Here is a 25,973-nt window from a genome sequence, read left to right on the forward strand (position 1 = left end):
TATTTAATAATTTACAACGCCGCATAGGCACCTTTGTAACGCCGTATAAGCCAACAATTTTAATTATGCTTAGCAAAGATCAACCAAGTTTCTTGATAAACAAAGCTGGTGATGCGTAAGACCTGTTTAGCCTATGTTTCATCGCTGGGCCTATATTTCGCTTGTTAAATTTTGCAGAAGCTTTAGAATTTGGTTCTAAAATTCCTACCTTGACCAAATTGCTGGAGCGCAAAAGTTCTTGTTTTTATGCTTGAAAAACTCTTTACAACACTACAAAATGAAATATATCCTTAGATTTTACGTACAATAGCTGTCAATTTACTTTACGATTTTGAAACGCCCTACAAAACAATTTTTTAACGCCGTATGTCCGCTTAATATATGTTTTCAAAAATGTGAAAGCCGAAAATTTTTTAAACGTATTTTGTCGCAATTTAATGTAACCTTTTAAAAATGGATTTTTTTTTAAATCACTGCATTTAACTAATCACCCAATTTGCGCAATACTATTTTTTAAACAAGAAACTAAAATCGCAGCTGAAAAGGGTGTTGGGACACAGATGATTTCTCTTCACTAAATTAACCTTCTAATAAAATCTGACTCTATTTATGGAGTCTATATACTTTTTGCACTATAGTTTTTGCGTATTGTTAGAATACTCTAATCGTGTGGCGGTCAGTTGGTTACAGATTGCAATGAATATGCTTACAAGAGAAAGCGTTTATTTGAAATTATGGTCACGTTTTAACACTATAGATTGAGCGAGTCGCGTCTTGAAAAACTGCCGTTTTACAAGTTTTATAAGAGTTCGTCTACTCTACACCAAGTGCGACAGATATTTGTTCTGGTGATTCAGCAGCTATCTCTCTTTATCTGCTCACTGATAAAGACTCAAGCTTTTCTAGTGTTAGTAGATGGGGAGTTGAAATGTGCGATATGATAAAGTTTATTAACAACAGGTGCACTAGCTGGGAGTTGAAATGAGTGATCTGATAAGTAATAACTGCTTACTGCATGCAGATGCACGGGGAGTTGAAATAATCTTTCTCAAAAAACGTATCGATAAATGTCAATCACAAGTTGGAAAACACATTACAAGAAATGGTGTAATGTTGTTGGAAAAAGCCATCCAAGCCGCTGAATTCCTCCCCGTCTATAGGGACAGAAAATAAATTTACGCAAACTTTTGTGACACTGGTAGCGAAACATGGCAACATGAATAAACAATAGAAAATGGATAAAGTTTTTTTACAAATGAATGAATAATTACATATGATAATACAATTACGTCATCGAGTGAAACTCTAAGAGTAACATGTTTTGTGAATACTGTTTGAATTGTAAATATCGCGTTTCGTCTCCAAGAACTTAGCATATACGCAAATTATCACAGGTCAACAAAATTTCACTTTTTTTTAAACGAGAACGCTATTATATTATTTGAGATGTATTTTTTGCTCTGATTCCGAATCTGCCTTTAGTTTTTCTTTAGCTCATCACATTTTCAATATATCGTCGAATCCGTGTTTTCAGAAAAAAAGCATTAAAAACAAAACACAGCTATGATACATGGCACTTAAAAGTGTTTAACATATAACTTTCTTTTGTACACATGACTGGGGTCATCATGATATAACATCCAGCAGTAAGTCCCTCATCCTTCCCTCATTCCAAAAACCTTGGTAACGAGCTTCCATAGTTTGAATGTCCTGGTGAAATCGTTCACCTTGTTCGTCACTAACTGCACCAAGGTTTTCTGGTAAGAAGTTCAAGTGGGAGTGCAGAAAATGCATTTTGAAGGACATGCAGCAACCCATTTTTCTGTAAGCCTCAAGCAAATCGTCAACTCCTGCCTGAAAAGAAGGCGATTTCGCATTTCCTAAAAAGTTAGCGCGCAATCACTTGAATCCCTGTCAAGCACAAAATTCCAACGTTGACAATGATTTTTCAAAATGTGGATCCTTTAGCACTTCTCTAATTTGAGGGCCAACAAAGATTCCTTCTTTAAGTTTTGCTTGGCTCATGCTAAGAAATGTTTGCACAGAAATGCGAACCCATTAGAATTGCAATTACCCATTGCTTTAACAAAATTCTTCATCAAACCCAGGTTGATATTCAGAGGTAGCAAGAGAATTTTCTGAGGATCTACTAGAGCAGGGATGTCCAACCTGCGGCCCGCGGGCCACATTGCGGCCCGCCTGAGATTTTTGTGCGGCCCGCTAGTCATTTTCACTCCAAGTAGTATTTTGAACTTTCAATCTTACCCTAATTAAAATGTACCAGTCATCTTTTAGGGGTGCAGTAATAGTATAGTATGGTAACAACAGGATTATATATAACTATAAGACTCGAAGATGTACCCATTTTTCTTGAAATTTAATAGTTTCTGCGGCCCACTGAATTATTTCAAGTGACAATGCGGCCCACTACAATAAAAGGTTGGACATCCCTGTACTAGAGGAACGTTTTCGATGCTAGCCACTCCAGTTAAGTACGATTCTCTTACAGGCCAGTCTCTTCTAATATAATGTTATTTGGTAGCACGGCTGTTCCACAAACACAGGAAGCAGCAGTGTTTTGTGAATCCTCCCTGCATTCCCATTAAGATGCCAACGACTTTGAGGTCTTCCCAAATACTTCATTTGTTAGTATTGTCCTGAGTAGCTTCCAGAAGGACTTCGATGCTTTCATAACATTCTTTCAGATGAACAGAATGTGCTATAGGAATAGACGGTTTTGTATTTCCATTGTGCAACAACACAGCTTTCAAACTTCTCTTCGAAGAGTCAATGAAACGGGGCCACTCATCAACAATTTGTGCTTCACCCAATTTTTGAAACAAGTCATTTATGTTGAGGCAGTAGCAAAGAGGTCCATCTACTGTGAATGCTGCGGCCAGGTCCAAGTTTCGCTTTCTATAATGACTTATTACTACATCTTTCTCAAGCAAGTTGTTTTCTTTTAATCTTGATGCAAGCAGTTCTGACTTTTCTCTGGAAAGAAAAAAATCTCTTATAAGGTCGTTTAAACGTTTCTGGGAAAACAGAATAGGTTTTGAACTTTCTTCTGGTTCGTATTCGGACTCAGCACAATTACTCGTATCTGTGGAACTCCCTTGAGCAGCACTATTTTCAACTACATCAGGAACAGATTTAAGACCTTCATGAGGAGGAAGCGGAACAGGAAGTGAAGCATCATGTGGTACAGGCCTCCTCGCTGAATCTAAGTTGGGATATGCAATTTTACTTTTAGTTTTTGAAGAAAACCCTTTTACATTGACAAGGCAGAAATAGCAGTCCTGAATGTGGTCTTTTGGTTCTCGCCATATCATGGGAATAGTAAAAGGCATCAATGACGTTCGTTTGTGTAGCCGACTGTGTAAACCAGTTGAACAACCTGTACATGTTTGATGTGGTGCCCACTTTTTGTCTTGGTCTCCTAATTGGCAGCCAAAGTACAACTTGTACATCTTTTTGATATCTGAAGTGATACTTCGTTGCTTGCCTTTGATTGTAAAACTGCCACAAATATAACAAAACAGATCGGGATTGTTCTTGCACTTTCTTGAAATAACAAAGGCAGAATAGCAGTCGATCAAAATATGGCACAAATAAATCTATTGAACAGTACACGTTACTACAATATTGAGTGGTATAAGCACTACCTACATGTGGAATTAACTGCTAAATTTACCACTTATTTTGCAAATGGTTGGCAAAAGAATCTCCCTATAATTAATAGGCTATTATAGCATATAACAACTAAAACTTTAAAATCCAAATATCTCAAAAACCTCATGAGGTAGAAACAAAATAAGGGCATCATCATCAAAAACCTTTCAAGGATCACCTAATCGCATCTCCGTTTAAAATTGGCTGTTGATCACTGTTATGAAACTGCTGCGAGTGAACCAGATTGATAGCGGAAGTAGTCGCCATCATTGTGCAGATTTTGCTTGTCGAGGGGATATTTGGCACCATATGGAATGTTTCCTCCCGACGCTGGAACCGAGATACAACATCCTTAAACGAAGTAGTTGGCGGCGCAGGAATAGTTGCTGTATATGACGAACTAGGCTAACGTTCTCTGCCCTTGTGACAAGTCATACCTTAGAGACACGAAGTAACTACAGTCCATCAAACTTGGTCTTGTAAACGTTGTTTAGTTTCGGGGGGAGAGGAAGGCTGAGGAAGCGGTGAATCAAAAAGGAAGCATTGTTGGATGATACGGAGACGAAGAAAACAACAAAATGCGTTGGAGATTAACAACATTAAACATGCACATGAAAAATAACGTTATAAAAAGCAATCGAAGCGGTATAACTAGTGACTTAAAAGGTGTAAATTACAGCAAAAATATCACGGGAAGATGAAGTGGGAGGCAGCTCCAGAAGAAGACGATTGACCAGGACAACGGCGAGGCAGAGACAACGGCTCTTGTTGTTTTGGATTTGCATCTGCTGGGGTGTGATATTGGTTTCGTAAGCGTGAAAGCGGGAGACGAGAGATCCGGCATACTACAAATGTTTAGGAGATGATCAGATGAATCCGATGGTGGGGAGTAGAGTCCACCTCATGGGAAGGAGCTACAAAATAAATATAAGAGCTGAGAGGAATGGATTTGTCATATGCGAAAATGCAAGGAGCAAGGTTTATTCACCGCATGCGCAAATATGCCTGTTATAAATGTTGATGTTTTAAAAATATTTCCTTACTTATTTACCTATTTACCAAGTAGATGTAATCAATCAACGTGCAGGGCACGTAACTACTGGTAGCTCTCCTTACCTAAGTCGCACCTAAATTAGTTGTTTACCGTTTCCTGTTTCATAGTAGTGAGTCCACAACTGATAGCGGAACTTTTAAGAGCTAGTCATGTTCATTGCGTTTTTATTATTTCTTTACTATCTGTTTGTATTTGTAAGAATATCCCAAGCTTCTATTGAATAAAGCTCATGTTACCTTCTAGTGATTGGAGCCTATAGTTCACAACAGTTTCTGCGACGTAGGAGCCTTTGACCATAGTTTTATCGGTTGTAATAAGGCTTTTTAAGACATGTTGCATTTGCTTCTTAAGAAGGATAGCTTCAGACATAGAGCTGATCATCGATTGAAGATCAATGATAAAGTAAAGTCAGGAAGCTTGTTAAGGATTTTCTCGTCGTCAGGTGCATTGTAGCTGATATGTATAGACGATAATGGTAAGTTGAGTTGATGCATCAGCTCATGCTCGTGCAACAAGGTACTGTATAATTATGATAAAGAACAGTGGTTTGTCCCAGAACTCGGAAGATAAAGCATCTTACCGGTCGATAGGATTCCAAAAATGTGTAGCACTTCGAAATGTGTACTATATATTGCAATAACATCGGTTAATGCTACATGCCGGCTTGGGGGCTTCTGTCATTCCTGTAGTCGAGCGAGATGAACAGTGAAGTTTGATGGCGTTTTCGGCTATTTATTGTTACTAACGAATTTCAGCACTAAGCATAATCATTTCTGATAAGTATATAGTTGTCCTAGGAATGACAATTTAATTTATTGCGTCACTACAACCATCACAGGACGTTGGCTAAATACGTTTCTGTACGCAACTGATGATAAAACGGTACCGTTGATGGAATGTCATGCTGCTCTGGACATCAAACCTCCAAGGCTGGAACCCATGACTTGATGTCCAACAGTGGTGGTGAGTACATCTGTAGGGGAAATCTTCCCAACTGCTTTGTAGAGTGTGCCGATCAACTTTGTGAGTTGGCAATGTAAGAACTTGTTCTCTTCATTGAAAGTAATGCGAACTTCGAAAATAAGATCGTCTTGTTGGGTGTCAAAGGTTGCAAGAAGTCGCGAAAATTGGGGGTGGAAAATTGAGATAACTAAGCAAGCCACATCTCGAAAAACTGCCGTTTTACAAGTTTTATAAGAGTTTGTTTTCAGTAACTTCGATAGACTTCGTTCTAGTGATTCAGCAGCTTTCTTTCTTTCTTTATCTGCCAACTGATAACAGCGCAAGCTTATTATAATATGTAGATGGGGAATTGAAATGTGCGACATGATAAACAACAAAACGTGTCTGCGTTGATTGACTTCGCTTGACCTGACTTCCATGAAGGCTACGCATCCTTCTCCGCCAGCACTAATTGCAGACAAACAGTAAGATAAAAACGCAAACAAAAATGTTTCTTCGAACTTCAGGTAAACATAAAACATTCTGTGACATTGTGTTGTGCGGTACAGCGCAACCATTTAGCCTATATAGTACGCCAATAATAATAGAATGTGAAGAATTCACCCAGAAGTCCGAAATTTTAAAGGGAGAGTGCAATTTCGCATGACTGTGTGGCTCTAAACGCCACAAAAGTATCGTATTTTTATGAATGGTTTTAAATACAGCAATCTGCTGTGCGCATGCGCGAAAAATGCATTGTCAGAAAATTTGATGACAAATGAGCTTCAGGTCCTAGGAAATGCATGTGAACTCTTTTACAGGCACGGTTTTCGATAATTTTAGGCAACGGTACCACAATATTTTCACACAAATTATAGATTACGACTCATATATGCATTTTGAAAAACGTCTTGAGCGGTAAACTTAGGTCCGCAACTAAGGGGGGCGCCGCCATCCCTAGAAAACATTTGGCCCCACTCTCCAAGGAAAATTTGTCAAGCATTGTTTTCAAGTGACGATTTTATTAGCATATTTACGCTTTTAAAGCAAAAGCAGCAGTTCGGTATGCGTTAACAAATTTTCTGTGTACATCCAAGCTATGCGAGTGAAACGACTTTAGTAGCCGAGTTGATACGGCACCAATCACGCAAACAAAATTCTACACAAATGAAACCATAAAAACTACTTCGGAAATCAATAAAATTCTCCGAAGTTTTTCACTTTCTATACATGTCCTGAGCAATGAAAATTTCTCAAATTAGTCTATACGTCTGAAAGCAGTTAAGAATTCAGTTAAAAAAGCTACTTTCCTTCGAATTCGGAAATTTCTCAATGAAAAATGCACAGCTTTAATAAATGAAGTAAGTGTTTTGTCAGAATAATTAACTTTTGCACCAAAAAGGAGCTGGGCGAATCTCTTCAGCAGTACTGCGCATTTTTGTCCCCACGCTAATGGAGATTTTTTTTCGGATTCCGTTGCTAAATGTTTCACCACCTTTTCTACTGGTCCATGTTGTGCGGCGCCTTTCACATATGGCCAAGGAAACAAGCCAACTGCATATATATCCTTTTTACTCTCGTAAAACACTTTCGATTCTATCGACTAAAGGCACAATTTCATTCTTATGTATGATTTCAACATTTGTAAAACCTTTGATGTACTGTAACCTACGCTGCGCTTTGCAGTTTTACCAGTAACTTCATTAACTTATTTTTCTCGTGTGTTTGCTGCTCTCCTAGAAAATCTATCCTTTTTTATTTACATCACTGTTATGTAATAAAGATTATTTTTTGATAACATTTCCCTTTCAAAAGTTTGAAATATTTGTTCATTCTGTTACGATAAAAGTACGGTAAAAGAAAAGCCAAGTTCAATACCACTTTATCAGAAAGTCGCGGCACCACGAAGATAAAAAGGAATTTAATAAAAACAAAAGTAAAGTAATAAAAACTGACATTTAAGGAATAAATGAGAAAATAACCACAAAGGCCCGAGTCGCGAGTACTACAACAATTCTAAAAATAGTCAACACAAAGACTACTAGAGAGAGGGCACTGGGAGAGAGGGACAATAAAAGTCACGCTCTCAGTCAGTACAAAACTAAAACACCTCTCCACCCAGGACGAACGCTATAGTCAGTCTATAAAAGCCAACATAGCAATCTGAAAATGACCTCCGAGATGTATTAAAAACTATCAAAAGTCACAATACAAACAAAAGCGTATGTTTAAAACGCGAAAAGTTACTTAAATTTTAGGTAACTTAAGTTTTAATTAGCTTATTCTAGGTTTCTTAATTTTTCGGAAAGAAGCCTTTACAATTTCGTATAAACACTTCCTATAAAAATTCAGTATATTTTGGTGAAATTGTTATTCTTCCTGCGGTACAGATCATATAGCCAGTTATGGTGTATAGTGAGGTCTGCAATTACTTGAATAATAATCGATATTTCCACTTTTAAAAAATCCACTTATACCTAAGTAGGGAAGTTTAACGGTCATTAGCGATTCACAACAGTGCATAAAGACCATCGTGTTCGGAAGATTCTTTCATGTTAGAACTTCTTACCGGATGTATTTTATATGTCTACAAATGAATAAAGTCAGCTTTGTTAACTTTTGCAGATTTCAGATCATGTTAATTATAAGTTTAGAATAAATAAGGTTAAAATTAGAATAAGTGGAATTGGGCTATAGTTGTTTTGGATTCGGTCAGGAATTTCTATGGTTAAGTGGTGATAAATGTAGCAGGTTTTAGCAATATACACACCGTAGGCTATTTGGTATTCTACATCTATGCAAATAGCATTTAACAAAAAATAAAACAAACATAAAAGAGTTTACAGAAACGTTTTACGCATTGCTTTCTTTTGCATCTATACAAACATTACAGTATTGCTACTGTTTATTAATATTATTATTAATATTATTATTACTGTATATACCTTGAAACATGAAGCAAGTTTGCAAGATAATGTCATCTGTCGTTTTTTATCACATATGCCTGGCATCTCTTGGAGTTTCCATTGCGTTTGCAAACGCGCAACATTTACAGAATCTTGATAAAAATCACTATCCAAGCTTGCTTGTCGCACGAGGCCCATACCCTCAACATCACTCCCCTTATGTTGCACCATCAAGATCTGTTGCTGATACGGCAGAAGAATACTGGATCAGCAAAAAGTGTATTTATCCTCCCAAGGTAGCAATGTGTGCAAACTTCTAAAAAAGTTCAACTCAAATAAAGACCAACGTTGATGCACTTTGTTAACTTTCATACAGCGAACAAAAATGTTTTTCTCAACAGGCATTCTTTTATTTGTACCGTTCCGCTTGCGAAGTGCGACACCAGTCTGACACGTTTTATTCAGGGATATGCCAATCATTTTTTAATAGTTCTAAAGAGTTATGCCATTTGCAAGGTGCTTCCGAAGAAGAACTACAAGTAAAAAATTTTAAATACTAAACATGCTATCTCTTTTAAATAAATGACGATTGATTACATTTTATATATTTACAAGACGATGTCAAGTATTCACGACTTGCAAAAGAATATGCAAGATGATGAAATATGTGACACATTGGCTGAAATGAGAAAAAACGATCCCACACTTTTTCCTACGAAAAAAGGTGACGTTTTTTGCGTTAAAACTTGTGACCTTATTGCTAGAAGGTAGGTTAACCCTTTGACCTTTTTGGAGTAGGTTACTTATTTTACATAAAGCACATATAAACTTTGTAATAAACAACTTATAAAAAATATGTGTAATTGTAACTATTTGTATTTATATAAAAACTTAAATATTATATGTATATTATAAGGTACCTGTACCTAATAAGGCCCGGTCCCTAATAAGGCCCATTGCTCATATTTCGCAAACCCGTGCAAATAAATGAAAAATTTTATCCCTATATAAAAACTAATATAAATTCATGATGGTTTACCAGATTTCATCCTTGTCACGTGATCAACCGATTCGCTAGAGCACAACAAAAATTTGATATTTGCAGTTAAGGTGGTTTAGTTAATTTAGAAAAAAAGTAAGTGAGAATTTGGCCGGTTAAATGAACTGTTGTCAGCCGGCTGAAGTTTTCATGTGACAACCAACTTAGTACTGAAAAGGATAAAGCACTTTTTTTTGCTAAAATTTTTCTGATAATAAAAATGTGACATTTTTTCCGTGGATGCCACATGCGCCTAATAAGGCCCATGCAAGATGCTTGGCTTAAAGAGTGGTTGATCCCCCCCAAAAAAGAAAAAAGGTCTTTGCTACAAAATATGCCAGAAAAAGTACCAAAAATTGCTCAAATAATTTTGAACTGCCCAAAAATTGCATATTTAATGACGGTTAGGGGGGCCGGTGACCCTCCGCCTGCTGCACCTATGCTGATGGGTCACATTGCTTTAAGTTTTCAACCCACGTTTATTGGTCGTTTTCTTACACAAATTGGTGGTTGCTGTCTTGTTTTATTTGCTTAATACGATTTTTCAGCTATGTTTTGAATCAAAATACTCACAAAAATTGGTGGGCCTTATTAGGAGCCTATGCTCCTAATAAGGCCCATTTTTTGGAATTTTTAATTTCTTTATAAAATTTTTTTCGGGGGTTGTCAGGTATTGTGGTTTTAATATGTTGTAGTCATATACCCTCACTAATAGAATACGATTTTTCAATCTATTCTCATTTGTGGTTCTTGAGTTATTTTCAAAAAAGTGTTAGGTGGGCCTTATTTGGTACAGGTACCTTATACAGTATATGGTGTAACCCTGTAAGGTTCTAAAATCATATACAAAAGCATTTCAAACGAATAAAAATTTAAATTTGTGTCACTTATAGGCCTAATCTATATATTTAGCCGTGGTACATAAACAACGTAGAATTTGGAGCGCGTTTTTATATCAACAACAGAATAGTTTCATGATCAGTATAAGTTTAAAATGGCTTAAATAATTCGACCAAAGCTATGAGTTCTATAATATCTTTTTCATACTAAACTAAAGACGTTGTTGGTCTTATTCCAAACTTTTTGATTTGGTTCCGATGCTGATTATATTCCTTTGAAGAAATTGATACGGACCCCTTGAAAATGCTTTTATTTCTGTTTTTAAATGTTGGTTTTGTATCGGAAACTTTGTTATCGGTCTGAAGAAAGTCTTTGCCTGACTTAAAACATGACCATGATTATTAACCGCTCGAGCCCGATTAGGAACCCCAAATATCCCGATATCGTATCTTAATAACCTATTTAGCTTTCCAATACTGGGCATTTTCCGATTGTTGTAATTGTTGTTTGCTTTTTATTTTTTTTTTGTAGTTTTTCTCAAAATTAGAACTGTTCATCACTAAACTGGGGCAAGGGTTGTCAATGCCTTGCCCAAGGTCATTACAACGGTAGCACTGCTGCTGGGGATTTAGACACAGGTTTGCATCATTGCGAGGCTGCTCTGTATAATCGCTCCGCTACCGCTACAACACGAGAGTATAGTTAATACTTTTATGCTACTGTAAATGCAATATTCTTTACTAGGAAATGTTAAGATTGTTACCTGTCTCATTTTTGCTGAATTGTTTTGCGCAAATTATCATGCGTGATGTAGGTTACTATAACGCCGAAATACATAAGTTTGGCGATAAAACCATATATATCTACTCCGATTGCCTGAAATAAAGTAAACAATTTAACATCTACAGCAGACAAAGAACTTTGGTACGCAACTACTTTCAACATATTATTTTCATCTGACACTTGCGAAAAAGCATGCGGAATGAACAACGCGCATGCGCTCTGCTTTGGGTTTATGTTGAACTATGATTTTATCGAAGGTCTGCGTCACCGAGTGTATGACAGATCCAAGGATAACGAAGTAGAGCAAAAAAAAGAGGTTGACAGTAGGTTGACAGAGGTTTCCTAGAAACTTCTACGTTTCTGTAAAAGTAGATTAAAAACATGTTTAAGATAAACTGAAATAAGAGGCGTTACAAGAAATAAGTGTGTTTAACTCTTTAGAAAGAAGGCGATGAAGCTAATACCGAAATGGATAAACGTAAGTTATTGAAGTTTTTCAACAGTTTTTCTACAAAAAATTCAAACTAATTTACAATGTAGAAATTTGCAAAAAAACTGTTTGATGAAAGACATGGTTTATTTTTGCTATGTAGAAGAACTCAATAGTAAGTTGCTTGATGATGCTGTCATGGTCGGTGCCTTTGAACCAGAAGTCAACTTAACGATGCCGTACAGGCCAAATCCGAAGATTCTAAAAATTAAACCTTCGGATCCGGATGAATACTATTACGAATTTGACGGTATTACGAATTAACATATTAACTAGTAATGAAATCTACAACATATATTATTGCATTTCATAATTTTTTAGAGTATAAGTATATTAGGGCACGTGAAAAAGGATATGGCTTAAAGTATAATGTTAAGAATTTGTATGTTCAGAAATAACATCTCAAGAACACCTTCCAAATAGGCTACCTATAAATAGTAGCCTTCCCCACTCTGCTTTCACTTTACTGTAAAGAGGAATTGATTTGCATCTAACTTTAAAAAAATACTTGTATAAAACCAACTAGATTGGACGCTGTCTTTATCTCAGAAGAAATACTTGCTGTCGACATTTTGCAGAAAGACCTTTCGTATCTAGGCATATTTTTGTCTGATTTTATTTTATCTATGTGTTTTCATTTAGTTGAAAAGGGAAACAGTGCATCTAACGAGATTTTGACTGAAGTTTTGGATGACAATCCAAATTTGTTGGGTGCCGATGCGTTAGAGGACCTAATAAGCAACGAAGGTGGGTGTTAAAGTAGATGCTGCCTCTCATTGTTATTTGCAAACTAACATCGGCCTGACTGATAAGTGTTGACCATGTAGATAGTCAGATATAAAATATCAAAATATTTAACGCAATTGTGGCCCACAGGAAGTTTTATAAACAGGGCAAATATCATAATATTTTTTCTATTTATAGTGATCAAAATTTTATTGGCCACACTACCAAAACTTGTAAGCGCAACAAAGATAACTTAAATGCAATATTTAAGAACACTATTTCAAGAAAGGAATGTGAAAAATGCTTAACTTTGTTTTCCAAATCGTACAAAAATATAGTTAGTGCATCTCTGCACGAGATAACGGGTACAAACATCCCCTAGCTCCCCCGTGCGAACGCTTTTGCTGTTGTCAACACCAAACGCTAACTGTAATAGACCAGTAAATCGCGTAATGAGAATCTAAATCTTTATTTTACTGTACTTCAGTCAAACTATATTACTAGTTTTTATACATGTTCATAAGATTATCAAATTGACCCCAATGTAGAAGTCGATGACTTACCCGCCTTATCGAACGCTTTGATAGGAGGGATGGCAGGAGTGGAAATAGCAGGTGAGAACAAGCAAATGGGTTGTTAACAAATTTCTGTTGGCGTATTTCTAGGCTAAGATAAATGGTTGGTAAAACGCTTTTTGGTAGCTAAAAGACTTCCATCCATACCTCGACACAGACTCAGAGGTCACGTTGCATGTGCCTTGGACCACGCCGATGATGTACCGCTTTTCGGTTTATTGATAGCGTTTTCAAGTCTCTTGGTTGTGATTGCTCTGCTTATAGTATATAGAGCGAGGAGATCGGTAACTCTTTTTTGGAATGGTTTGTCTGAACGAAATTAAGTTAAAAAGTAAAAAATATTACAATCTTTGCAAAAAAACAACACACAACAGTAGACGAGCTTTATAAATTGAAATTTTGTGGATTTAATATGTTTAATTTCTCTGCGAAAACAATCATATACGGTTTTAAATTGTATGCATTTCTTACAGATCGGCTTGTACGTCGGCCATATAAGACAGCGGCGTCGAAACAACTGGAATTACGAACGGGTATTAGTTGGACCACAAGATGATGAACTTTTCGAATGATTTATGAATTTGCTGTATCCTGTAGCATTTACAAACCAAATAAATTTTCCACCTGGTAGTTTTATGCTCAATAATTTCTTGGTAGTATTGCTCTATGCTAGCGCCTTATCACAGTTATGTAATTTTTGGAAAGTTTCAATCGAAGCAGTTATTTTAGGCTAAGGCACGGTGGAAATTTCTTTGCCACAACTCTTGTGGAAGCACTTGCTTAAAACCAGAAAGACATCTGTAAAATTTTACTCCAGAATTTAATTTTCTTCCTGTTTGTTACTATAGCTTTTCTGTGTTTGAAAAAATACGATAATCGATTAGAAAATCTGAAAAGAGTATTTTATACCCTTTATCGCTGAAAGTCGTGAGAAATGTAGCAGTTTCAAACTGCATATCATGTGAACAATTCAACATACTGTGTCCGATAAAAAATTGTTTGCACGTACTGTTGTATAATTGTTTGTAGCATATAAGTTTCTATTTATAACAATAAAATAAGACACTTTTTATCGACAAACTTTGAGAATAATATTAGTTTTGTTAATGTTTGAAAATCAATAGGAGATGAATCAAGTTTAGGCTAAAAAAGGTACAAATGATGCATTCGTAGTTCCAAAAAGTATAAATTTTTACTATAGGCGCAAAAAGTTCCAAACGTAAGGTCTACATCAGTGACTTCTTTTAGGGTAATAATGAAATCCACCTAAGTATGATACTTTAGGAAACTATAAAACGTTTTGCAAAGCGTCGTATTCTAACAAATTTATCAACTTGACCTGCAGTGGGAAGGTTAGCAGATTAGTAAAAATTTTGAGAAAATTTCAACAAGTGTTAAGTAAGTACGCCAAGTCGCAAAGATCGCAAAAGTCCAAATCTTTGCGATGTCTAAAATCGACAAACTGAAGTTATTTTACCGGTATACACATAAAGACTAATATAAGAAAGAGTGTTGAAATTACCTATGAAGCTTTCATATAAACAATTTATTGTCTATCCGTATTCATATATGCAATCTTATTTAAAAAAGAATATACGAAATAATATTGCAATCGCATCACAAGAGGAAAGCACAAAGTGTAGCCTTCACTTTGGCCGGAGCAAAGATATAAATTTCTCTCTGTATGGATTTTTTAAGCGTTTTTCTGAAAGAATATCTGTCACGTTAAATTCTCTAACCAGGAAACTCCCACTTATGTACTTCAAGCTTTAAAATAACGTCCGATTTCTTAACTCAAGCATGTGTAGAATAAGAACAAAGGTATTTGCATCACAGTTAATAAAAACAACCGTCCTTCTTCCATAAAACCGAAACGAGAATGTAAACATTAACTATTGTTAACCTAACCACTGAGCAATCCACCGTAATTAGTCGGCGTGCTAAAGAATCACGGGCAGCGTAACATGCCTCGGGGAGGGGAGTTGTAGGGACAAACTAAAACGTGTACGTATATATAAAACTCACTAAAACAATAAAAAGGGTTACAAGTGTTGATAGTTGCATACGGGTAAATAAGATACACATCGTGGATATGGAAACAAACTATAAAAGCTTATATCGTGCGCAAGCGTGGTTGTGTAGAATACATCTATACTGTAAAAACATAGAAAACATACATGCGAAATTTGGTGACATCCTACCCCCCCCTCCCCTTTCCGCTGTCATTCCTGCCCTCGGGAAATCTAATTGGGGAAAAACGATGTCGGTTTTCGTGCTCTTCGAAGTCGTTTTGATATCGGCAATTCTATCGAATCTTCGTTGTGTAAGACTTCCGTTTGGCCGACATGTTGCTCCACTGGTTGTGTGGGGTCTTCCAGTGCTTGATTACTGGATGCTTGCTCAGTTGTTCTTATATCAAATGAAGTTGTCTCGGTTTCGCTGGTGACGCTGTCAGTTGTGTTTTGCGGAATGGACACCAAACCTCCAAAAGAAGAACACTGGTTAATGCTTTTGTCCGAAACATTATCGTGCGCAATTTGATTATCATGTTTCTCATTACTATGAGCCCTTAATTTAAGTGAACCGTTTGCTCTTTACCGGTTTCATCTTTTATTTCGCGCTTTCACCACCGTGAAGGGGCCCTTATAAGCGAGACGAAACTTCCGATACTCTCCTTGTGGGACCACTGGACCTTTCAGCCATACTTCTTTTCCCACTTCAATTGGAGACCCAATTTGTCTTCGTTAGTTGTAAAGGTCAGACATCTTCATTCGTTGTTTTCGTAATATTTCTCGCACAGTTTTTTCTGCAATCTTCAATCGTTTTTGTAAGTCGTGGATAATTAATCGACGTTTTCATCACTTCACCGGTCGGTGCGCTCAATAAATCTGCAGGTAAACGAAGCTTGACGACGACAGCTGATAAAGCTTGATCCCAACTACGTAGGTCTTCTTGTACGTAGTTTCGAAATATGGTGATGATCGTCTTGTTGTTCCTCTCAACTCCTCCAATCCCTTGTCTGTGATAACATGTGGTCCTTGTTTTTGAACAACTCATCAGCCGTAACAATTCTCTGAAGACTTCACTTTCGAAATTCCAATGTCGGTCACTGTGGATGATACTACAAATGGCATTCTGGGAAGATGAGGTCAGTGTGGTGAGCCAACCCACCACTGAAGAATGGATGGTGTGGGCAACTTTATCAAACCGGAATTTGATCAATTTTGGTGAGCGTTGGTCTCTGGCGTTTATCCAATTTTGCCTTCGTACAGCTTCAGTATCTAATCGTCCAGCTGTTAAAAACAGACGATATATATCGTAAGAAGTTATATCGTTATCACCATGCATGCGCAAATGTAATGAAACTTGACTATAGTCTATGAAGCGCATGAGAAAATTATTGAGTCTAGTCGTCCGTTGTGTGACAGAAATTATCTTGAACTTTGTCGAAGTGTTCACCAGAGTATAATATTCGTACAAGATTGCTATTGCTTCATTTCTAATGAAGAAGCTGTCATGGTGTTGTGGGTGATACTCTTCATGTAGGTGAATTATGGGATACAAAAATCCATCAATTAATTGAGCAATGCTGGTAAGGGAGCTCGACATAAAAGAGTATTTGGGTGAGAGCTAGTAAAAGTAAAGAGGTTTCCAACCAAACCTTCCTTTATGGATAAATGAGCGGCTCAATGTGGCTCTAGCGCGGGAACATAACAGTGTCGCCAAGAAGTCGAAAATTGACTAAAATTCTCTTATGAAAAGTGGCTGGGATGATTGGGCGTGTGACGCCTTGACTCACGTCACAGTACAATGGGAAATTCTTCAATCCGCAGTGAGCAGTGAAAATTCCATCTTGCAACGAGCAGTATTGTCATTACATCTTGCAAAGATTATATCATTGGTGTGCATTTTTGCTGTACAAACTCGGGCTCATCAACAATGCCTTTTATTAGTGTTATGGCCGCCAGAAACAGGGCTCCTGCAAGGGACGGGGTTTCTTTTACGGTGGGTTTTCTTTTTGCATGAACCAAAGTGCAGCGTTGAAGCGTTTTTCCATCATCTATTTCTTGAACACACCACCTGCTCGTCTGCTTAATTTCATTTTTTCAACTTGTTGTTTTGTGGATTTAACCAATTATTTATTATGGGGTTAGTGGCCGTTCTAGTTGTTACCAGCAATTATGACATTAATTAATTTTGAGCACTTCGTAAGCCTTTTCAGTGGTAACAAGTAATAGTTTTTCATAAGTTATTTCATATTTTTGGCATTTCCTGAAATTAGATTTTTAAGTTCTATGGGTTCCTTTTTGTAAACATTATTGCTTATCGGATTAGTTTCCCATTCAGCAGGAATAACTAACAGTAGTAGTTTATTTCGATTTGCTCGACATCATCAGTGGGATTTTGCGTTTGGCGGTAGCCTATATGTTATAGCAGGGGTGGGCAAAATACGGCCCGCGGGCCGGACCCGGCCCGCAGACAGTTCAGCAGTTCAGTTTAGCAGTTCAGTTTTGACTTCAGCAGCTAATGAAGTACATTATTCGTTAATAAATTCATTAAATACTGTTTTTGGTCTCTATGCTTAAAACTTAAAGTTTACATTAAATACGATTTATTCCTTGCATAGGTGGATAAATACACGACTAATGTATCGATTCAGGAATCCGGCCCGCCAAGTACTTTATTTTCTCATATCAGGCCCGCCGACCGAAAAAGTTGCCCGCCCCTGTGTTATAGGCTATAGCCTACAATATACATGTATAGTTGTTTGAACATATAAAATGCAAACAAACAAAACTAACGTTGGATTTAACATACAGCTATGTGACTTGGTTGCGATTTTTGATCAAAAGGCATCAAGGAGGCATCAAACACCTAAAACTAAGATCATTATGAATTTGTTGTACTCTTACGTAGGGCTTTAAAAACATGTTTAGTCCTATCAGAATGCAGCATTGTTGGTGTTCTGCTTATAGCCTGGGAATTACCCTAGCAGTTGGCGTGCTTCAATGTCCCAGGTCGCGTGCAGAATTATGCTAAAAATTATCATGAAAGTAGCTAAAATTGGTTTTTAGACCAACAATTCTAGTGTTTATTTCGGGACTCTGTAAAAAAAGTTTGAATCATGTTTTTTTGATGGCATTTTATGGAATGGTAGTTCAAAGCATACTAAATTGACATGCAAAATCTCAGAGCCCCATGAAGGATTTCTCGAGTAATCAGTCTTTTAGTAAATTTACTGTATAATAAAACAAACAAAGATTTTATGACATTATTTGGTGTTTGACGCCACCTAAAAGCAATCTTTATTGTGAGCTGGTTTGAGGTGATAGGCTACCAAACAAATTGAAACTCCGTTCACTACGTAGGCTACGTACTCCGCCAAACCCTTTCAAATCAAAACAAGTAAATGCGTCTGATGTGGTAAATATAACAATAATATTGTCAGTCAAGTGCCGCTTTTAACACATTGTTTAGCAAAAAGTCGCTTCGAAAATGATATCCTCGAGTGTGAAAAAGCATTAGCATAAAATGATGACCCTGGAGAACCCCATCATTTAAATATAATGTTCGCGCTTGGCAAATCATTTAAAGGAAACATTTAAGAAATATTAACATAAAAGAACAAATTTGATCCCGTTTTTATATAGCAAGATTGGCATGTGACAGCAACTATTTGCAAAATATGCAGACTAAGAATGGAATTCCACAGAAAATCCCATGCAATAAGAATGAACAGTGGACATTTGATTTTTCTTATGTTACGTATAGATAGTCTTTGATTTTACTGTTTTGTTTTGATAATTTATGAATATTTCTATTTTTGTTATGATTTTAATTATTCTATTTTCTAACCATGTAGTAATATTTAATACTATTGTCGCGTATAAGAATACATACAAGTTATGCTAACAGCATATACTGCAGAAAGTTAATAACATTTTTTATTCGAGTTGTAATGAAATGGTGGTTTGTCGTTCCTTATCCTGTAAGGGCGACCACTTCAATTACAATGTTTGTCTGTTGAATAGTTTATTGTCCTCGAAGTAAATGAGCCTCAAGGTCGTTATTTCGCTTTTCTTAATCTTAGAATTAATTGTACAGCTCGACAACTTTATATTCTGATTATATTGAAGCTTCTTTGAACGAATACATCTAAATAAAACATTGGGACAGCTACATAATAAGTCGACCACTTTCTAGGGTTGACTTCGTAGACTGTAACGCAATGAATGAAAGAATAACTCACGTCACGATTTATAACGATACACAGGAAGTCATGCATAGGCGACACGTAACGCAACGCTTCGCAAAGTAGATTTCCCAAACCAGGAAGTATATATCATTTTCCATCTGTGTGGTATAATATGCACCGTACATCACAGAGTCATTATGGTCAGCACATGTAGTATGCATTAAGCCTATAGGCTACTGTAGTGTACTTAGTATTATTGTAATATTTATGCATATGAATCCCATGGGATTGGTTGATATAATCACAAACTGACATGCTGGGAACAGATGGTGACAGGATAGAAAAAGGGATGCCCTGGACAAAACCGGCGCGAAGCTAGTTACCGGTTTCCTGGTAACTTATAAAAAACCTGAAGCTGGTTACCGGTTCAGCGCAAAGCAGAATTTCTTTTGTAATTAAGCCTAATATTTAACCTTAACTTGTAGTTTATACGATTTGTCGTACATGAGAGAAACAGAAAATTATATATTCTCAATGCCAGAATTCCGCATACATACTGCAACAAAAGAAAATAAAAGGCAATAAGTTAACACTTCGTGATTACACACCACACAAATTCAAATAATTGTTGCTATGCGACAATGCATTTGTTTGATTATTATTGACGTTTAGTAACCTACAGAGAACTGGTATATAATTATGACCAGCAATCACTCCCAGGTGAGTTTTAATGATGAAAACCTTAAAGCAGAAATATTTCGCAAATCATAACATCATTCATTGTAAACCGTTTTTATAACTTCATGGTATGAGTATGACATCATATGACCTTTGAAGTTTGGTTCCATCCAAATTTGATAGAGCATACTAGGAATGAAGGTGAACACAAGGGAGACAGAGAGAAGGGTATTAACTTTAAAGTGTACGGATGGTGTAAAAGATTAAGTTCTAAATGACAGGTTTTGTCTTAGTATTACACTAAAAATAAGATTTAAAAACAAAATGTATTGCAAGTCTACCATTGCGCACTTTTAATAAAAATAATCTCACTGGCAATGAAAGTTTAACACTAAATTGTCCTTTTCCGATAAATACGCTATATCTGCGGGATAAGAAAAATATAAAACAAAATAAATCATTGATAACAAACTCTATGAGAAACCAATGGTTGGTAATGAAGAGTTGACCGAGGAGCGTCCTCGCGAGGGGGGATCGGAGGAGGTCGGGATACGAAGGGTTGTTGATTTTGCGGAGCATCCCTACAGAGGATAGACCAAATGTGAAAACGCTATAAGATTGCAATTTACTGTCATTAGACAGTAAATCGCTCGCAATTAGACAAGAACAAGCCCAGAAGTTTTCAGAAAAGTTTTACTTGGGATTATTATCAAACTTTTCACTCCGTGATAAAGTGCTGTTCTGCGACGAGAGACTTGATAGAGTAGAAGAACCACGCGCAAACCCATCATTAAGCCTCATTGGTTTCTGCAAAAAATGGATCTTTTACTTACATGACGATAAATTGCATTTCAACAAGGTGAACTTAGCTGACATAGCTTATTAAAATAGTATTAGAAAGAGAAGACAACAGACAACAGTAATCTCGCAAAAGAGGAAGAAAAGTAACCTGAGCAACACCATACTGCACTTCGCTTGGGTCAGAAACGTTGGTTTTTCTTAAAACTCTGTCGTAGGTGGACGAACCGGCGGTAATCGGTGCAGTTATTTCAAGCGTAGTTGGCTTCCCTAATATAGGATACAGCAAGACATGTTTATTGCTAGAAGTACTTTTGTACAACGTTTACCATGTTTCCGAATGCGTTACCGCTCTTTCGCTTCAATTCTTGACTTCGCATCAAGCTGTTCCGAATTCTCTGCAAGCACTCCTGTTGAAACTGGAATGACGCAGCTTGCTCCTTGTGTTTCCGCTCCCATTCTTTGAAGCGAAGAACGGCCTTATGCAAAGGAAGCAATATTAAACTAAAACGAAACTACAACCTTGGAATATTTTTAGTTGAAGAACAGCAAAACTTGCAATAGCTAGCATTAAAACTAGATCAAATTTTTGAAATTTACAGTACGAATCCACAACCTATTGTTATCAAATTACAAAAGTATTTACCTGGTTTGTAGTTAACTCATTCTTTTTAACTTTTTGCTGCAGCATAATTAATTCACGCTGAGCCGGGCTAACATGAGAAAATTGCAGGGGAATTTCCACTACAAAGTAGAAATTATACAAAGCTAAAGATGCAGCCCAGAATATAAAACCTTAAAACCACAAATATTTCATACAGAGCACAAACAATTCAAAACTATAACAAAGCGAAACTTTGCACTGACGCGATCCATAGGTGACACGATCCGCACCGCCTCGGCGGACAGAATTTTCCGGGCTCCTTTCCGGTAGTGGAGGAGGCGCCTCTTCTGTAAAGGATTTCCTTGGAAGTGGAGGCGTAGGATAATCTATAGCGCAATGTGGCGTTATTTTAATGAGGAGGTGGCATGGATAAAGATAGCCAGGCAGACTTTGTAATAATAACGCTTGTATAACAGGAAGTACTACAACTGGACAAAATATTTCGTTGAAAAACTATACCACCACAAACCTTGATTATTATTGTCTTTAAACTGGTCCGATTTTAGGAAACCAGGTGAAGTCATTGTGGAATAAACTTCTTCGGGATCTAAATATGTTGTAATTGCAAGTATTAAGGGTTGTTCGCCATTTGAAAAATAAAGCATCATTATGCGGCCTGCGTTGTCAATCATACTAACCTTCAATCAAATTAGCTAAAACGCTGTCATAGTTTGGAGCTTCCAAAACAGGTATTGGAATTACAAACGGCGTGTCGTAGGCAGACGCTGGCTGGGTTATAGGCTTCATTGGCAAATATGCAGGCTGTTGTGGGTCATCAACCGACCGACCACTTTCACTAAAGATAATGATTTGTGATTAGGACGGTTACTATATTTCAAAAATTTTAAGTAAATAGTAAAATAAAATTTTGCACTTATTGACATATGCTGTTATAACATAAACTTTTATTTCAATGAAGAACCTACCAATTTTCAAGCGAGTAATACTGGCCAGTAACCATCTGGGCCATAAACTGTGAAGTTTGTTGGCTATCACCCATTTCATAATCGACCATCGCAGATACTTCCTGAAAGAATTCATCAGTTTATTAAAGCATTACAGAGTTATTGAATTGCGCAACAAACAGAAAAAGAAACTGTAAAATTATAAGCAACTTTTTGCAATGGCATGTTCGGTTTTTCAAGTAAAATAAAAAACTCACACAAACACAAAAGTTATTTAAATGGACACTATATTTTGTTTACCATTTTCTAGTCTTGTTTGTTTGTTTTTTGTTATTTGGGTAAAATTTTGGAAATTCTAAGTTTTGCAATTTAAAATGATTGATGGAACCGAGAATACGTATCGTACTACCATGTGCGATGCCGACACCACGCTTGGCATGGCGCGTGATGGTACTCACGCAGACTGGTACATGTCAGTGACTTCTACGCAAAAAAATCAAGTAAAGCTAACCATATTTAAATAAAAAAAATATTCGTAACCATGTAAGACATTTTGTAACTACCCGAAGCATATGCAGGATAATGTTATGCACTACTTACTACGTGGTACACGACGTATCGTACCACGGAGTGAAATAGTACGCATATTAACCAGCAAGTAATTTTCAAGCACAAACGTTTTTCAATATTTTTGCCTGGATGTTATATGTATATATATACCTTAAATAGATCACTACGTTTACCCTATTTTTTAAAATATTTTCTTTCAAGCACCTACCATGTAGGAGGTCATGTACTTTTTCAGCTCCCAGTGATTGAATTTTTCAGCAAGGTTTGTTGGATAGTCGCCATCGCAATTCGCAGTTGCAAATGCTCGTACAGAGCCTGGACATCTTAGAAGCAAAGCGGTCAGATCGCATAGACCATGCATTGCAGCGAAGTGCAAAAGTGTTGGAGCGTATTCTTTCCGTTTGTCTGCGTAACCAAAAAAAAAACGATGAAAGAATAATAAATAGTCCGAATATGGGCCGCTAAAGTGGCAAATAGCACTTACAATCACAACCTTCCTGCTCCATGCCTTGATTGGTTCCAAAAACCATAGCAAGGTTGTTATCCGGAACATGCTTGTGGAAAGAATCGGTTAAAGCTCTGCAGTGAAAACGAACATTTTACATAACGCTACGAACAAAAACGCGTTTTCACAAAACATAAGTAACTATTATATGCACTTAACTATCATATGACTTACGTGTACTAGAAACTAAGAATTCAAACAACAGTAAGCCGCTTACTATTAACTAACAGTATATGTATCTCTAACTGAAAATTTTGTCTAAGCCAAAACTAACTGATTTCGTGAATGCTAGAAGTTGCTGTTCCTTATCACTTATAGTTTCGAAAACTTAGGAGACGGAACAAAGAGTAGATATTAATGCTTCCATATCCTTCCTCTATGCATTTTAACTCGGTACCTATTGTGGGCGCTTATGAATCACGCAAACTCTTTTTCTAAGCGAGATACTGTTCAATAGAGCGGAAGACATATTCATAAGAATAGTTAACCTATCCAGACCACTGAAATTCAACACCCAGTGGGTGTCCACTATAAAAGCATTATACAAATAATTTTCAGTACAGGAACGTGGGTGCGTTGGATAAACTCTAGAAGGAAATTGCTGTCATCAAATTAAGCAAAAACAGGACAGCTCGGTACACATCCCAAACAGCTTATTCTACATGCCTGGACATTTTTAAATTTCAATGAGTTTGATTTGCTTTTATTAATTCAAACATACAACAAGTGTAACGGCAAACCAGCAAGGTTTCAAACAGTTACCGCAGTTGTCAAAGACAACAAACAATATCAAACCTCCATAATACTTTTGCAATCTAGAGATACCTATAGGAATGCTTGCTCCAAGAAAAAACATTATATCGTATTCCAGAATTATAATGCATATGTATTTTCCCCTGAAAGGCCCACGTCAAAAATAAACGAACACTAACACCGCTAGAATTGGTTTAATAAGGAATAATGGCATAGGATGCAAAAGAGCCTGAAACTAAATCATTTATTCTTGTATTTATTTTTCCCACGACCCTTTTTTCAAAATCCATCAATTTTCTAAAAGTATCCAATCTTTATGCAACAACGTCTGTTGCTATGAAGATATATGCACTCCGTTTAAAAACAAAAAGAACTATAAAATACTAATATTTCTTGTTCACTAGTTCGCCTGCATACACCTGTTTTAGAATCAGAACCGTTTTTATATTTTTTTAGAAGTATTTTGTAATGTTGCAAAGTTAAGTGCATCTTGATTTACAAACATAACTTAGTTTCGTTATCTCCAGGTTTATACCAATACGTTGCACAAGAAAGTTCTTTTAACATAACTAAACAATTGGCACTTTACGTAACGTTGACATCGTCATAAACCATGCGGACATCAATTACCAAACCTACAACAGTAGCCGTTCTAAAAAGGCTGACTGCAAATGCAACATGTTAACTGTTTTTTTTTGTATAAAGACGAACAATCCTGAAAGGATGCTCAGTCTTAGCTAAAACTTAAACGCATTAAACCAGGAAGTAGACAGCACTCCTGCAGACAGAGTTAATACTTCCGTGTTCTTCACTGGAACAAAATATGATTTATTGCCTGAGCCAACCATACAAGCACAGACCTGACTACAGTACTTAAAAAAGCCAGCTTATAGAGAAGCCTGCGGTAAGTTTTGCTCAAATCGTTCTGAAAAAGTTAACTGCAATGCAACATGTTAACTGTTTTTTTTTTTTGCATAAAAACGAAAAATCCTGAAAGGATGCTCAGTCTTAGCTAAAACTTAAACGCATTAAACCAGGAAGTAGACAGCACTCCTGCAGACAGAGTTAATACTTCCGTGTTCTTCACTGAAAAAAAAATGATTTATTATAAGCCTGAGTCAACCATCCAAGCACAAACCTGATGACTTAAAAAGCCAACCTATGGAAGTTTTTTAAAATGTACGAACTTGCACGTGATTCTATCCGGATATTGTTCGCGTACGTAATGGAACTTGGCTATCCAAAATCAAAAATTAAATAGCGTAACTCGCAGCTGTTTGCATTTATGACAAATGTGAAGCACTGCTTATAATTCAGCTATAGCTAAATCAACCAGTCACAACAGCCTAGCCCCAAGAAATTTAAATCGCCACAGTCTTAAGACTTCCAAGATACGTTTTTAATTGTCAGGGAAACGTACAATAAATTAAGTTTAAGCCTTAACACAAAGAACAATGGCTCTTAATTTAAATAAACGCGAAGACGCAACATCTGCATTACTTACTTATCCACTGTTTTGGACGTAGATTCGGGTCCGGGTTTAACATTTAGCGCTTGACAAAGAAAATGAAATGGATCGACGCTCTTTTCCAGTATAGTACTTACTCGGTCCATGTCGGATTGGAAGCATACTTTCATGGTTTCTCCCAGCTGAACAACAAAATATTTTTTATAACAACCAGTTAAGACGCGTTAAGAGTGAATTAAAGCAACATATTAAGTGTCCAAAGTTTGAAATCAGTCATCAACCGTGTTACGATAAATAGAATACAGTTTGTAATGGGCGGTAAATTTTAAAATGGCAATATCACAAAACCATTTATATGGCAAGTCGAGATACATTAGCGAATGGTGATAAACACCGTATGATGTACATA

At 36.6% G+C, this 25,973-nt stretch overlaps 2 protein-coding genes across 6 annotated transcripts in view; one reads left to right on the forward strand and one right to left on the reverse strand.

The window, feature by feature from the left end:
• Positions 1–5,487: 5,487 nt before the first annotated feature.
• LOC143469728 (uncharacterized) lies at positions 5,488–14,092 on the forward strand. 5 transcript variants are annotated; one of them, XM_076967529.1, is made up of 11 exons: positions 5,488–5,689; positions 6,031–8,870; positions 8,976–9,113; positions 9,190–9,298; positions 11,362–11,552; positions 11,678–11,714; positions 11,830–11,976; positions 12,369–12,473; positions 12,977–13,066; positions 13,154–13,311; positions 13,501–14,092. In XM_076967529.1, exons 2-11 carry the CDS (start codon positions 8,622–8,624, stop codon positions 13,597–13,599), a joined length of 1,323 nt encoding a protein of 440 aa, XP_076823644.1. In that variant the 5' UTR covers positions 5,488–5,689; positions 6,031–8,621; the 3' UTR covers positions 13,600–14,092. The 5 variants fall into 5 exon arrangements, with proteins under 5 accessions (XP_076823644.1, XP_076823643.1, XP_076823646.1 ...); XM_076967528.1 differs by having other exon boundaries at positions 5,488–8,870; XM_076967531.1 differs by having other exon boundaries at positions 5,488–8,870; positions 13,001–13,066.
• Positions 14,093–19,728: 5,636 nt separating this feature from the next.
• Positions 19,729–25,973, reverse strand: part of LOC143469545 (phosphoinositide 3-kinase adapter protein 1-like) — a 29,536-nt gene continuing 23,291 nt past the window's right edge. The window contains exons 8-19 of the mRNA XM_076967280.1: positions 25,601–25,746; positions 23,323–23,417; positions 23,047–23,243; positions 22,290–22,390; positions 22,002–22,159; positions 21,833–21,910; positions 21,567–21,689; positions 21,346–21,443; positions 21,049–21,178; positions 20,851–20,969; positions 20,599–20,708; positions 19,729–20,482 (exon numbers count right to left, since the gene is read on the reverse strand). Coding sequence (XP_076823395.1) covers positions 20,359–20,482; positions 20,599–20,708; positions 20,851–20,969; positions 21,049–21,178; positions 21,346–21,443; positions 21,567–21,689; positions 21,833–21,910; positions 22,002–22,159; positions 22,290–22,390; positions 23,047–23,243; positions 23,323–23,417; positions 25,601–25,746 — 1,479 coding nt within the window. The 3' untranslated portion in view covers positions 19,729–20,358. The remainder of the gene's footprint in view (positions 20,483–20,598; positions 20,709–20,850; positions 20,970–21,048; positions 21,179–21,345; positions 21,444–21,566; positions 21,690–21,832; positions 21,911–22,001; positions 22,160–22,289; positions 22,391–23,046; positions 23,244–23,322; positions 23,418–25,600; positions 25,747–25,973) is intronic.

This window comes from Clavelina lepadiformis, chromosome 8 (assembly GCF_947623445.1).
Source record: "Clavelina lepadiformis chromosome 8, kaClaLepa1.1, whole genome shotgun sequence".
Lineage (NCBI taxonomy): Eukaryota > Metazoa > Chordata > Ascidiacea > Aplousobranchia > Clavelinidae > Clavelina > Clavelina lepadiformis.

What these genes read in the sequence shown, in the direction of transcription:
- LOC143469728 (XM_076967528.1), top strand. Translation starts at nt 8,622, where the DNA reads ATGAAGCAAGTTTGCAAGATAATGTCATCTGTCGTTTTTTATCACATA. An exon ending in AAGTAGAGCAAAAAAAAGAG is followed by an intron (nt 11,553 to 11,677) that starts GTTGACAGTAGG and finishes TTAACTCTTTAG; the next exon opens with AAAGAAGGCGATGAAGCTAA. An exon ending in GGCAGGAGTGGAAATAGCAG is followed by an intron (nt 13,067 to 13,153) that starts GTGAGAACAAGC and finishes GCTTTTTGGTAG; the next exon opens with CTAAAAGACTTCCATCCATA.